Raw genomic sequence first — 13,440 nt, 5'->3', positions numbered from 1 at the left:
TCATCCTGGATTTTCTCAGAGGCAGAAGAGCCCCAAACCTCCATATAGGAAAGGACCAAGACCCAAGCAAATATTTTCAACAAGGGGGGGTGGATTTCTGCAAAAATAAACATTGGTGCTAAAACCATCAGCCTACCAGTAGAAATTACCCCAAGCTGCTAATTACCCCCAGGGTGGGAATCCGAAATCCCCCTCACCAGGCAGCCACCCACCAAGGACCCCCACCCCGAGCCTGCAGCCCCTGCCACCAGCCTTTACCGCAGGGCTCAGAGGGGGTCTGCTGGAAAGGGGTTGGTGGGGTAACCATGTGGTTGGTAACCGCAAACTGCCCTTCCTTAAGTGATCTCTCTATTAAGAAATAATTAATAATTCACTTTGACCCTCTCTGGGGATAGAGCACGCCATGTCCCACCCTAATCCCCCTCCCCAATAAATGAAATGCAGACCCCAGGGGTCACATCTCCCCTTGACAGCTTCTGTAACCAACCCACAGGGCTCCCCCATTTCTCTGCTCAGGTCTGTCCTCACCAAGGCCCCCAGACTCGTGCTCCTTACTGATTTTTCAAATGAGTCAGCAAGGTCCCTGTTGACCCTTTGATGAATCTGACCTTAGGTGTCTTTACTTAAAAACAGTTCTGGAAAGCGATGCCTCTTGGGTTTTATGAAGGGTAGGAACCTGGTTCTCCCCTTTCTTGAGCTGCTTCACTGGAGCAGCCACGTCCCAGAGCTGCGGTGGCCCTGAAACATGTCCCCATCCCTCCTTGCAGGCTGAGGGACCATCACCATCATTCACAAGACGCATCCTCCCACCCCAACAGCCCATGTCCCGCCATCCAGAACCAGCTCCTCCTGTGGGGGACAACTGTGGAGGGGCTCCTGTCCCCAGCAAGGGTGTTGGGTGGGAAACACGGCTCCTTCCATCATCTCCTGCAGTCCATGAGCACCCTTTGCAGCCAAGCCCAGCCCAGAGAATGCAGAACAGGTACCTAAAAATGTGGTCTTTAGGGTTAAAATTCATTTAATGTGTACAGAGACGTTTCTGAAGACAGAGGCCATAGTCACCCTGCGGATCCCTCCCTCACAGAGAGAAAAGCACCACCTTAGTTCTGCCCCCACGAGATGCTCTGGTGTCCTCGCACCCAGCCGGTGTCCCCAGTTTCAAGCTAAACACATCGTGCACTGTCCTGCACTGTCCCACGGCTCATCAGTCCCATCAAGGGCATCACCCACAGCAGGTGATGGCTGAGGACCCCCAGGAAAGGGATAGATTGGGTTTTCTCACAGATCCCAGGGCTGGGGAGAAGAGGATTTCCAAGCAGTTAACCATTAATTTAGCAATTTAGATTGCTGGCATTCTCAAAAAAAAAAGAAAACCAAACAATCAAACAAAAACCGGTTGCAACAATATTCATACCCGTTTTATTCCAGTCTGAAGAACATGATCTCTGAATGAAGGAAAGGAGAGAAGGGGAGGAGGGACCCTGAAGGCAGCAGCGGAGCAGCCAGAGACCAGGTGGGTGATGGTGTAACCGATGCTGGTTCTAACAGTTCCCTTGAGCACCTGCATCTTTCTGCATCCAGCCAGCCTGGGGGCCTCATCCAGGCGCTGGTCCAGTGGTGGGGGGTGCTGAGATGAGTACAGAGGTCAACTGAAGAGCACCCTTAATCCAGAGGGAGGAGGAAAAGGAGGAGGACGAAGTACCCCAGGGCCATCAGCACGCTGGTGGTGGTGCAGGATGCGGCACTGGAGGACTCACCTGGAGGCAGAGGGAGATCCAGGGTGTGGGGGGGGGGGGCTGTGGGGTTCCCTAGGGGCCCCCCGACCCCCTCCCCAGGTGGGTTCCTGCCACCCACCAGCCCATGGTACAGGGGGAAAACCAGGACCCACCACTCCTGACCCATGAGGCACTCCCAGCCTTGCAGGGACCCGCCATCTTCAGGGTCACGGCCACTGCTCTGGGGGACCACCCCCCACTCCCCCCCAAGCCAAGGGCACCTTGCTGCCCACCCCACCCGAGTTTTGCTATCTCACACGTCCATGGCAGGCAGTACCTATCCAGGAGCAGGGGTGCCTGTAGGTCAGCGAGGTGGAGTTGGAGGACACGGGGTTGCTGGCTTTGCAGGTGTAGGTTTCTAGCGAGGGGTTGAAGGAAACATGCAGCACAGAACCACCCGCATCCAGTGGGACCTTCTTGGACCGCTCCCACTCGTAGGTCACCCCTTCGAGCCCCACTGAGCACTTCAGGATGGCTTCACACAACACTGGCTCATCCCCGATCACCTCAACATTCACAGTGGGCTTCGGCACCAGGTCTGCAAGAGGCAGCGGGATGTTGGAGCATCCCCATCCCTCCCAGTGTGGGCACTGGGACAACCCTCCCATCCCCCCAGCTCACCATACACCGTCAGAAGGATGTTCTCGATGTGCTCCTTGCCCTCGACATCCTCCAGGTACACCTGGTACGTGCTGCTGTCTGTTTCCTGAAGGGAGCTGATCTTTAGGGTGTTGTTGGGGAAGAGCTCCAGGCGTCCCTTGTAGGGGGTGTTGGGGTACTGGACCGGCGCGCTGCCGTCCCGGCTGGCAATCTTCATTACGTTGTCACGTCGCCATTGGATTTGGTGGTAGGTCTGGTTTTGCAGGCTGGGACTGAGATACACCACCCCATGAACGGCCCCCCACCACCTCCGATGACCAACCCTGTCGTACCCCGGCTGCTGAGAAAGCAGAGATGGGTGTCACTTGGGCAGTCAGATGTAGCCCACCCCTCCGCGGGACTTGTCACCACATGGGGACCTCCATTCCTCCCAAATATCTGGAAAATGCAAATAACCCGTTTGCTCCCCAGTTCCCAGCAGCTCTGCACTGCCTTGGCCTTGGAGGCACATTGCAAGGACAAAAACAACAACAAGCTGATGGAAGATCTTCCTCTTCCTCTCCCCAAGCACAGAACCACCCAACTTCCGCAATGTTTAAGGTTGGTGGGTTTTATTCCCTTTGCTTTCATTTTGGGGGTCCTCGCTCCCTCCATGCTCGCCCGATAGTGGGCCCCCAGCTTGGTACTGGCGATGCCAGGGGGGTTCATGGGAAGGGGGGCGATGGATCACAGCTCGGATGCAGCACCAGGATGGGAAAAGCCAGGGGAGGGAGCTGGGACGGGGCGGGAGGGGTTACCCACAGACACATCCCCAAGGTCCCCCCCATCCCTCAAGCCACCTCCCCCCAGCCCAGCACCCGCACCCTAGGAGAACCTGCCGCCATACCTTGCATGATGAAGAGGAGCGCTGTGGTAAGCCTGGCTGCCATCTTCTCTCTGTGCCCACACCTGACCCCAGGGGGGGAATCCGAAATCCCCCTCACCAGGCAGCCACCCACCAAGGACCCCCACCCCGAGCCTGTAGCCCCTGCCACCATCGTTAATCCTGGGGCTCGGAGGGGCTCTGCCGGAAAGGGATTGGTGGAGGAAGCATGTGGTTGACGCACGTGGTTGACAACCGCAGATTGTGCTTCCTTTACAGAGCTGAGAAGCAAAACAAAAATGAAAATAATTCACCTTGAGCCCCTCCAGAGACTCAGCACCCCATCCTGATAAATGAAATGCAGACCCCAGGGGTCACATCTCCCCTCGAAAGCTGCTGTAACCAACTCACAGGGCTCCCCCCATTTCTCCACTCGGGTCTGTCATCACCAAGGCCACGAGACATGCCATTGAGCAGCCTCAGCTTGAGCTGGGACCACCAGCACGGGTGTTCAGGGCATCCCTGGGACCCTGGTTTGTGGGTGATGATATAGGTGGGAAGGAGACAGGAGGGATGACTGGCTGATGCTACAGCACGTGCTGCAGCCCCGGCACGCTGGACTCCCACCAGGGCAGATGCTTAAAACAACGGATTTTAATTCCAGCCTGGATTCCTTCCTGAAAGATGACATTTCAGGGCCTGTGCTGAGCTCCAGCTGAGGGATGCACGGGGCAGCGAAGCTGGTGCAGCCCCCTTGTTGGGGGCAAACGGTCTCCAGCATCTTCCCACGCACCACCCCAGCCGCGAGCGAGGAGACGGGGTCCGACCCCGGCCATGAACAAAGAGCGACAGTGGCACCCGCTGAGCCCTGACCCAGTTTAATTTCAACCCTGAGTGGTCCCCATCCAGCCAAAACGAGGATGTACGAGCACACCAGCAGCCATTCGACGACGCTGTGGCCGGATCGCTGCCGCCAATCCAGTGGCACCGCGGTGACGAGCGTCCCCTGGCTTGTTCCCGTGCCTGATGTCATGACAGTGAGAGGAACCGGCGGAGACGGGAAAGCAAACTTCCCTGGCAGGGAGCAAAGTGCTGCCTCAGCACTTGCAGAGAGCGCTGCAAATTATCTCCAATATGCAGAAGCAGGTCATTAGCGTAAATTACAGCGCCGTGATGGAGCGTGGCTTCAGCAGGAGCACGACAGGCTGATGGATGCATCAGCCCCCAGGCTCCATGCTGTCGCCTTCAGATGTTTCCACTCATCAGGAATGTGGGGACCCAGCATTTCGGGCTGCGATGCAGCTCCTGCTTTAGCCCCCGCACACAGGCAGTGGCCACAGCCCAGCAAGGGCTGTCACCGCATCCCCAGCACCGAAGGGTTTCCATCCCCTCCATCCTGCCTGAACTTTTCCCGCTGAACCCAGCCCCGTGGGGAGGGGGATGTAAGAAGTATTCAACTGACACAGCGGATGGGGCTTGGGATGGCATAAACCAGCCCAGCTCCAACAGCAGTGCCAGCGCACTGTGCCTGACCCCCATCCATGCCAGCCCAGCCCCCTAAATCCCCTTATTGTGGCAACCAGACCCCCCCCTCCCTCCCCGTGCCAGCCTCCCAGCGCAGCTCCCGGTTAATGATCCCAATTAATGCTCGTTTCACAGGGAGCAGCCACAAAGCTATTTTGACACGAGGACTCAGGCTGGAGGGGAGCACCGCGGAGCTGCCGCTGCTCCCTACGCTGCCATCAAAGTGCCACATTTCATTTTAATCCCAGAGAAAAGCCCTTGATCTTCCTTTTGGGAAGATCTTTGAAGCCAGAGCCCCTTCTTTCTTCAATCCTTCTCCCAGGGCCACCTGTGCCATAATAGCACGGGATAATTTACGTGGAAAGGGTTGTGGCGGCGTCTCCGGTCTCAGCTCGCCGTGGGGCAGGCAGGGCCATGCCCAGCTGGTGCAGGCAGGGACCACCCTGCCCTGGGCCACCTCTCCCCTGCCCGACACACACGGCTGGAACTCCACAACGTGAATCTCCACAGAAGACTCCCATCACTTCAGAGGCTGAGCCACAAACAGGCTGTTCCCACCACTTCCCTGTGCCAGACGTACATTGCAGGCTATCAATAGCCAATTAAGCTAATGAAAGAAGCACCACAATTGTACTTCAGCTTTTATTTGCACCGAAAAAATAAATTCCTGAGCGTATCAAACCTGTCAAGACCTCAAAATCCCACAAGATCACACGCTGGCACTGAACACATGGACACTACGTGTGTTCTCTTCATGGCGCTGCCTGTCCAATTTCACATCTGTCCCCTCCCTAGACAGGTTCCCATCCCAAATCTTTCACCCTTTCCTCGCAGCCCCAAAAAACAAACAAACTTCGAAGATACCCAGGGCTCATCTCCCCACCAGTCCAGTGTCCATGACATCTACGTAGGCAGTGGAAAACAGAGCTGGGTCCAGCCTTTTCCTCCTGACAGAAGACTGCGGAGCGGAGAACCCACCATCAGGCAACATGGGAGTGGGGTGATGAACCCAGCACCCGGCTGACAAACCGAGGGGACCCGAGGCTCTGTGCCACCGCAGAGGGACAGGGATCATGGCAGGGTACCCTCACCTTCCCAGTGGGCTGAACCATGGAGTAGATGGTGGTGTTTTCAGGCCCCCGATGGCAGCTGGGTCCCTGCCAGGGAGAAACAGTCAAGATGCACAAAGAAAAGGAAACTTTGGGCAAAAAGGGGGGGATTTGGTAGTGGGGACAAATGTGTCCAGCCTGGGGGCTGCACAGCTGAGCCCACGGCACAGCCCTGGTCCCCGCTGCCAGCATGGGCTGACCCTACCAGTGTTTTGGGGCAGATGACGGCATAGATGGTGTTTCCTTCCAGGGCGACCTCACCAGTCCCATTCTGGAGGAGAAAGCAACCCCAGACTGGTTAAAGGATGCAACCCGAGGGGGGCAGACATTTCCAGACAGATGTCCCATCCTGCCAGGCAGAACAGGGAGGGGACACCCAAGGACACTCCCAGCACTCACAGGGTCTTGAGCAGTTTCGGCTTTTCCCACCTCGTTATAGACAGTCAGACTCTGCTCAACGCATCCTGGGGGAGTTTGAAGGGTCAGTGTCAGACAGCTGATGCGTTAGACCCCCCCAGACTGAGGAGGTGGGGGGTCAGCCCTCAAACAAAGCAGAGGGAGAAAGAGGTCCCTTGGCAACCGGGAAGGTTTACTTTGTGGGCACCTGGCAGGGGCTGGGGAGGGATGCTTCAGCTCCAAATAAAATGAACACCCAAACCCAAACAGTCCTCTGGACCCCAGGGGATGAGACCTCCAGGTTTGGGCACTGACGCTTGGGCTGCTGCGATGCTTCATCTAGCTCATCAACCTGGACCACCCTGCATCAGCGGGGGTGAGCAAAGACTTTGTGCCCTGTGCAGCACCTGGCAGGGGGGTAACAGTGCCCAGTGGCTTACCCCGCACCAGCCCCAGGAGAGGGAAGCAGCCCAGGGCCAGCATGGAGAGCATTAGTAGCATGACAGAAGGCAGGGGCTGCACAGCCAGTCCCACTGCTGCCCACCCCACGAGCTGCCGCACCAACCCCAGGGACAAACCTCCTGGAGGGTCCTTTCGTCGCTTCCTCCACCAGTAGCAGGTGACAACGAGGGCTACAGAGATGGCCAGTGCCAGCCCCAGGGACACGGCCACTATCCCCCATGGAATGATTCTGAAAAGCCCTGGGGGAGGAAAAGCGGAGCAGAGCCTCAAGCAATTTCTAAGCACCACCTCCATTGCAGCCCACGGACTCAGTGGTAACTGGGAAACCTCACCCTGGTTACACCACCCGTGCTCAGCATCATGTTTCTCTCCACCAGGAGGGAAAATTGGGCATATTTTATGATCAGCATGATGTCCTCTGCATTTTCGCTGAGGCCCTGAGAGGACTGGAAGCCGTGCGGCTTGTGTATCCCCTAAATCCTGCTTTTACTGGAGATATGCAAAACCCACCTGGATGTGACTGTGCAACCTGATCTAGAAGAACCTGCCTTAGATGGGGCTTGGATTAGACGATCTTGAGGTCCCTTCCAACCCTGACCATTCTGGGATGGCAAATTACCTGGGGCCGCAGCACGGCAGGCTGCCCCGGCGTCGGTGCTGGCCGTGTCCCAGCTCACCGCGTTACTGGCGTTGCAGCGGCAGACGGTGGAGTTGGCATCCCCACGGAGCTGCAGGTGCAGCCGGGGCTGGTGGCCCAGGGCTCCCAGGGCATCCCCGCTGCAGGACCAGCTGTAGGAGACGCTGCCGGTGCTGGGCACGGTGCAGAGCAGCGAGAGGTTGCACCAGCCCTGCTCCCAGTGCAGGATGCGTGCCTCCAGGAGCAGCTGGCCGATGGGCTCTGTGGGGATGGAGCTGGTGAGAAGGGATGGAGGGGACAGGGGGATGGGGACACGGGGACACGGCTACTCACCCCACACCGACACCTGGAAGCACAGGGCAGTAATCGAGCCTGAGGCATCCTCAAATCCTGCCTCATAGGTCCCACTGTCTGCCGCGCTAACTGGGCTGATCCGCAGGGAGACGGTCTCCTGCTGGAAAGTAGCTCTCCCAGAAAAGTGACCCCTGGGGGGTGAGGCTACGCTGTTCTTCTCAGCCGTCAGGATCCGCTGCCGGTGTCCCGCATCCAGCTGCGCTCTCCATTCGACTTTTGCCCACTCCAGCGGGGGTCTCTCCGGCAGCAGCTGCAACACTCTGCCAGCAGCCACGGCTTGCTCCTGATATTCCACGCATTCTAAAGCAGAGAGGGGCGAGCAAGTGACTGTGGCCCTGGGAGATGCCCTATGGAGGGGGCACAGCCACTGGAGCCCACCATGCCCCAGAGCCGCAGCCCCCAGCACGACCCCTCCGGCTCCCCAGGGACAGGGACCTCAGCCCGGTTCCCACCCCCATGGCAGTGGTACCCTTCTCCCTGCACCATCCCAGGCTGGCGGCACATCTCCTGCACCCGCTGCCCTGGCCACACTTTGCAGATGGGTCATGTAACATCCCCTGCCCAGAGCAGGGGTAGGTGCAGACCCTCTGCTCATATCACCTGGTCGCTTATTTGTACCCCATTTCCTTCCTTGCCTGTTCACCCTGGGGAACAACAGGAATTTTGCCCGCTGAACCCCTTTTTTTTTATTTTTCTTGAGTTTCTGTGCTTGCCTCCCTCTTTTCAGTGCAGCCCCGGATGTCAAGGGCTCTGGTAGAGGCAAGATAAAAAAAGCCCCTACAACAAAGGAACACCCGCAGCTACGGGGGCCGAGGGTGCACGCAGCCTCACTGCTTCCGCAGGGCTGCCTGTGGTCAGGGCAGCATGGGGGGCTGCCTGGCCCCGAGGGCGCTTTGCACAGCCCCACACAACCCCCCACCTCGTGGCCCTCAAGGCAAACGTCGGCCTCCAGGAGCGGAGCTCCCACCCTGCAGCCCCCAGCAGGGTTTTGCCTCCGTACAAGTGGTCCAAACACCGAGCCACGCTCGGAGGGCACCCAGGGGCCAGTGACTTTGCCACCGCAGCCACCAGACTCCAAGGAGCTCCAGGTTAAACCTTGTCTTGGCAAAGCCGCGGAGGATGCCTGCCCTCCCCAGCCCCCTGCATGCAGAGGGGACATCCCATCGCTCAGCAGATCTAGGAGCACAAGAAGCTAGAGCAAGCAAAGGCAGAAGCATCCTCCCCCAGGGAAATGAAGGAGCAGGTTTGGGAGCAGGCGCTATTTATCAGTTGCCACCTTGATGGCTCGCACCTGAGACCCACAGCTCATTACAAATGGGGGCCCTTCCCACCCCTCCCAGTATTAAACAGCCTGCAAGAAATAGGAGCTGTGGTCTATTATTGCTTTGTAGGTGTTCAGTGCTGCAAGAAAAACGTGAAGGCCCCTTAACACCCTTATCCTAGGCTCCTGGAGCTGCCCAAGAGCATGTCTCCAAGTATGCAGAGTTGGAGAAGAAATCATGCAAAAAATACCTGCCTGGAGATGTGATTGCAACCCTCTGCCTACAGCCAGAGTGAGTGCTGGGCCGGTGCAGCACACCTCAGGTTAAGCGTGCCAGCACCTGCAGGGAAGTTTTGCAGCTCAGCTGAGCCCATGGTTGCTGCAGGCTCTGCAGCTTCAAGCAAGCAATGCACCCCCGAGCAGCGTGTGCCCCCCAGCTCCGCACCATCAGGGTGGGCGATGAGGCTGGGAGAGGTGGCAAGAGAGGGAGGGTGGAGGTGATGCTCACCTAGTCCCTGTGAGAGCAGGGAAGGGTGGATGGAGTATGCGGACATGCAGCTGGGAAATGCTCCAGCCACCAAGCTGGCCACCAAGCTGGTGGCCCCAGACCCGGGCATTTATCTGCTTCCCTCATGCAGAAGTTGCTGGCTTTAGGAAGAAGACCTTCAGCCACCAGCAGCTCCCCTGAATTCATGGGGAAAAAGATGTCTTGCTTGCTCAGTGGAGAGATGCAGCCTCAAAAAGCTGCATTTTGGGGTTCAGGAAGGGTCAGCACTGCTCCAGCAAGTGATTTATTTTGGACAAGCTCTGCCTGCAAAGGGGAACTGGCGCTGCGTGAGAAGCATCGCGGCTCTGCCCGCTCTGGGTGGGACCGGACACAGAACTGAAGCAAAGCCAAAAAAACCCCAGCCCTGCTTTATCTCCCCAGGGACCCCAAGCCCAGCTCGCTGCCCAAGACCCTGCAGCCCCCTCTGGCCTGAGTGCCCACGGACGCCAGCGGCACGGCCAGCCTTTCCCCAGCACCCAGCTCCCCATGCAGCAGCAACACCTCCCCACCCGCGTGGGCAGCCGGGCTCACCCACCGCCAGCCTCCCCTCTGTGCCGTAAGCCCCCATCCTCCTGATAAGCCTGGCACCGCATCCCCCCCTCACCTTGGTCACTGGCAGCGGGCAGCAGCACCAGGCACAGCAGCACCAACAATGCGGGTGAGCACCCGGGTCCCCCCATGCTGGTGCATCTCCTGGTGGCACTGGAGCAAGGTCCCTGCAGCCAGGGAGGTGCAGAACCCCTCGGAGATGGTGACTGTCCACCAGCGACTTTCTCTCCCTCCTGCGGTTCCTTCGCATCCTCCACTTCCATGTGGTCTCCTCCACCCTGTTGCCCCCCAGGCCACCCCTCTTCCAGGATGGGTGCTGAGGTCCCCGTGGGGGAGGACATGCTGGTGGCTGCCCCGGTGAGCTCAGCTGCAGGGCTGGGTGGCTGCAGACCTCAGGAAACTAATTTTAATTAGCAGGGGGCGGGTGGGGAGAAGTGGTTTTTGGGGTTTTTTTCCTTCCCTTTGCAACTCGCTTCAGGAGGAGCTGCACCAGGTGCTTCATGGCAGCAGTTTGTGATGTGCAGATGTGTCCAGCACCCCGACCACAGGCAGGGGACAGCCCCCAACAGCAGAATTTGGCCCCCTGGGGAGCAGTGCTCAGCCCAAAGACCACCATGCCGTGGGGTCAGGGAGCTGGGGAGTGGAGCAGCCTGGCCAGGGGCCTCCCAGCTGATGCAAAGCCGGGGCTGATCCTGCCCCAGTCTCCCACCCCAATTCCCACCTTTCCTTGGAACAGCCATGGAGCACATCACCCTTCCTCTCCTTGTCTCCCTCTTCTTCCTCTGCTGAGCCCAAGGTAAGCACAGGCGGGTGGCAGCCGGGCTTATCGCAGGAGCTGCAATGAGTTGTGTCCAGCCTCAGCACCAGCCATCACGTGGGGCTGGAAAATTCCTTGGCAAACGGCTCTTCCAAGCGCACCCGGGGCCAACGCTGGGCTGCGGCTTGTGTTTGAGGGGTTGTTCTTTTTTTTTTTTACACAGACTAACAAGTAATCACCTTGTCACAGGATGAGAGCGGTCTCTCGGGTTGCTGGGTGAAGAAAAGAAACCCCCACAAATGGAAGCTGAAAGCAAAAGGTGCGTGTGGAGGGTCAGAAAGTCGCAGCACGAAGGGTACGACTTAATTTGGGCCATTAAGAGGGAATTATTGTAAAAAAAGAAAAAGTCCTTTTTTTAAGGAAGGGCTGCACATCTGGGAAAAAATGCGCTGCTGGGGAGGGTTTGGCTCACAGGGGAGAGTGGTGAGTGAGAGCTTCGTCAGAGCCTCCTGCCTTTGGAAAATGGGATTCCCTCTCCGTTAGCTTTAGATAACGGAAATATATTGGTATAAAATAACCCCCACGGTGCGTGGCTGGGAGTATCTTTCTCGCCAGCCAAAGCTACAGTGGAGATGGAGGATGGGAGAGCAAAAGGAACTGAAAATGGCTTCCCAAACCACGCTTGGCTTCCCCAAGTGGAACCAAGGGCGGCTGAAGGCACGCGGTGCCGGAGGCTCTGATCCCCAGGGAGGGATGGAGCAGGGCTGTGCTGGGTGCGGGACCCCCCTGCGCTGGTGGTGGCTGTGCCCCCTCCATGGGGCATCTCCCGGGGCCACAGTCACTTGCTCGCCCCTCTCTGCTTTAGGACCCCTGGAATGCTGGGGAAAAGCTGTGGCTGCTGCCGGAGAGACCCCCGCTGGGGTGGGCAAGAGTCGAATGGTGAGTGGGGCTGGATGCGGGGTACCGGCAGAAGATCCTGACGGCTGAGAAGAACAGCGTAGCCTCACCCCCCAGGGGTCACTTTTCTGGGAGAGCTGCTTTCCAGCAGGAGACCCTCTCCCTGCGGATCAGCCCGGTTAGCGCGGCAGACGGTGGGACCTATGAGGCAGAATTTGAGGATGCCTCAGGCTCGATTACTGCCCTGTGCTTCCAGGTGTCGGTGTGGGGTGAGTAGCCGTGTCCCCGTGTCCCCATCCCCCTGTCCCCTCCATCCCTTCTCACCAGCTCCATCCCCACAGAGCCCATCGGCCAGCTGCTCCTGGAGGCACGCATCCTGCACTGGGAGCAGGGCTGGTGCAACCTCTCGCTGCTCTGCACCGTGCCCAGCACCGGCAGCGTCTCCTACAGCTGGTCCTGCAGCGGGGATGCCCTGGGAGCCCTGGGCCACCAGCCCCGGCTGCACCTGCAGCTCCGTGGGGATGCCAACTCCACCGTCTGCCGCTGCAACGCCAGTAACGCGGTGAGCTGGGACACAGCCAGCACCGATGCCGGGGCAGCCTGCCGTGCTGCGGCCCCAGGTTTGTAGGTATTTTACATTTTTTTGGGGAGATTTTCTGTCCCTCCAGCTCCAGACTTAAATTCCTTTGAGATAAATAAATGGGAGATCTAGCCATGGACTCGGCGTGCAGAGGGTGTGCGAGGTGGCTGGGAACCGGTGTCGCCGTGACAGGATCAGTCCCACAAGTGCTCTGAGCTTGTGCTGTGACAATTCAGCCTCAGCACCCCCCTGGCGGGGGGTGGGGCAGGGGATGTGTCCCCCCTCCCCTTCCCCACCTTCTGTCTCTATTCGTGGCCCTCCTGCAGAGCCAAGGGGCTGCTCCACCGCTGGCGCTGGGCATTCCCATGGCACACACATCCTTGTCCGGCAGCAGGGACCCCCTTCCTGCGGTGCTCCCGGCTCTTTGGGTGCTGGGTAGGACCCCCCCCCCAACTAGGGAACCTGCAAAGTAGCCTCCAGCCCCCACCCCGCTGTGAGCATCACATTGGTCCCCAATAAATGGGCCACTTTTAACAGTGGGGAGCTGTTAACCCCCCTGAGCGCAGAATAAAGAAAAATCTACCTCCGCCCCCGTATTCTATATTTTGGGTTCTTGAACAACTTCTGGGCTGTTCTGTGGAGAGGACAGGCCACAGGGGGATTCACCCTCCAACGAGCCAGGGCAAAGCTTCCCACCACCCCAGAGGGAGACCCTCAAGGCAGGGCTCTCTTTTTTTTTTTTTTTTTTTTTTTTGGAGCAAACAGGGACAGGCTCCACCAGCCAGCACGCTGCCAGACCCTCACTCTGGGATGGAGCCGTCACGATGGGATCGGGATGCAGGGATTGAGGAGCATCACTCCAGCCTTGCGGTAACGCTCCTCGCCATCTTTTAATGAAGCAGCCCGGAAGGTTTATTCCCTCTCCCAAATATCTTAACTCCAGATCTGCTACGGAGAGGTAAACTGAGGTTGGGGCGCCGTGTGGAAGGAGCATCATGTTATTTGGGCACAGCAGCAGTTTGTCAGTCCCCTTTTTAGCCCCAGCCAACATATACCACCTCGTTAAATCATTGGTAGGTATTAATGAACCTGTCCTGAGAGCGGGTGTACTACGATCCAGCAGCACTCTT

At 58.3% G+C, this 13,440-nt stretch overlaps 2 protein-coding genes and 1 long non-coding RNA gene across 10 annotated transcripts; 1 reads left to right on the top strand and 2 right to left on the bottom strand.

Moving 5' to 3' along the window:
- Window positions 1-1,396: 1,396 nt before the first annotated feature.
- On the bottom strand, window positions 1,397-3,456 carry CD84 (CD84 molecule). Of its 2 annotated transcripts, none has more exons than XM_056321972.1 (4): window positions 3,262-3,456; window positions 2,397-2,715; window positions 2,053-2,313; window positions 1,397-1,757 (listed from the first exon to the last, which is right to left on the bottom strand). In XM_056321972.1, exons 2-4 carry the CDS (start codon window positions 2,590-2,592, stop codon window positions 1,663-1,665), a joined length of 552 nt encoding a protein of 183 aa, XP_056177947.1. In that variant the 5' UTR covers window positions 2,593-2,715; window positions 3,262-3,456; the 3' UTR covers window positions 1,397-1,662. The 2 variants fall into 2 exon arrangements, with proteins under 2 accessions (XP_056177947.1, XP_056177946.1); XM_056321971.1 differs by having other exon boundaries at window positions 2,397-2,712.
- Window positions 3,457-5,387: 1,931 nt separating this feature from the next.
- On the bottom strand, window positions 5,388-10,803 carry CD244 (CD244 molecule). 3 transcript variants are annotated; one of them, XM_056321956.1, is made up of 8 exons: window positions 10,132-10,803; window positions 7,699-8,019; window positions 7,348-7,626; window positions 6,845-6,967; window positions 6,270-6,334; window positions 6,076-6,141; window positions 5,853-5,918; window positions 5,388-5,719 (listed from the first exon to the last, which is right to left on the bottom strand). In XM_056321956.1, exons 1-8 carry the CDS (start codon window positions 10,415-10,417, stop codon window positions 5,633-5,635), a joined length of 1,293 nt encoding a protein of 430 aa, XP_056177931.1. In that variant the 5' UTR covers window positions 10,418-10,803; the 3' UTR covers window positions 5,388-5,632. The 3 variants fall into 3 exon arrangements, 2 of the variants coding, with proteins under 2 accessions (XP_056177931.1, XP_056177932.1); XM_056321957.1 differs by lacking the exon at window positions 6,845-6,967 and having other exon boundaries at window positions 10,132-10,417; XR_008819008.1 differs by lacking the exons at window positions 5,388-5,719; window positions 5,853-5,918 and adding an exon at window positions 6,475-6,673 and having other exon boundaries at window positions 6,075-6,141; window positions 10,132-10,417.
- Window positions 10,725-12,878, top strand: LOC130141214 (uncharacterized). Of its 5 annotated transcripts, none has more exons than XR_008819012.1 (4): window positions 10,725-10,872; window positions 11,083-11,999; window positions 12,072-12,292; window positions 12,399-12,878. It is a non-coding gene; the product is annotated as an uncharacterized LOC130141214 (long non-coding RNA). The 5 variants fall into 5 exon arrangements; XR_008819013.1 differs by lacking the exon at window positions 12,399-12,878 and having other exon boundaries at window positions 11,083-11,188; window positions 11,699-11,999; window positions 12,072-12,390; XR_008819014.1 differs by lacking the exon at window positions 12,399-12,878 and having other exon boundaries at window positions 10,726-10,872; window positions 11,057-11,188; window positions 11,699-11,999; window positions 12,072-12,390.
- The last annotated feature ends 562 nt before the right edge of the window (window positions 12,879-13,440 follow it).

The sequence above is a fragment of the Falco biarmicus genome, chromosome 19, assembly GCF_023638135.1.
Source record: "Falco biarmicus isolate bFalBia1 chromosome 19, bFalBia1.pri, whole genome shotgun sequence".
Lineage (NCBI taxonomy): Eukaryota > Metazoa > Chordata > Aves > Falconiformes > Falconidae > Falco > Falco biarmicus.
Note: the sequence above shows the minus strand (reverse complement) of the source record. Positions and strands in the feature narration are given on the sequence as shown.

What these genes read in the sequence shown, in the direction of transcription:
- CD84 (XM_056321972.1), bottom strand. Translation starts at nt 2,592, where the DNA reads ATGAAGATTGCCAGCCGGGACGGCAGCGCGCCGGTCCAGTACCCCAAC. An exon ending in CATCCTTCTGACGGTGTATG is followed by an intron (nt 2,314 to 2,396) that starts GTGAGCTGGGGG and finishes TGCCTCTTGCAG; the next exon opens with ACCTGGTGCCGAAGCCCACT. An exon ending in GCACCCCTGCTCCTGGATAG is followed by an intron (nt 1,758 to 2,052) that starts GTACTGCCTGCC and finishes CTCTGCCTCCAG; the next exon opens with GTGAGTCCTCCAGTGCCGCA.
- CD244 (XM_056321956.1), bottom strand. Translation starts at nt 10,417, where the DNA reads ATGTCCTCCCCCACGGGGACCTCAGCACCCATCCTGGAAGAGGGGTGG. An exon ending in GCCCGCTGCCAGTGACCAAG is followed by an intron (nt 8,020 to 10,131) that starts GTGAGGGGGGGA and finishes TCTCTGCTTTAG; the next exon opens with AATGCGTGGAATATCAGGAG. An exon ending in TGGTTCAGCCCACTGGGAAG is followed by an intron (nt 5,720 to 5,852) that starts GTGAGGGTACCC and finishes TCCGCTCCGCAG; the next exon opens with TCTTCTGTCAGGAGGAAAAG.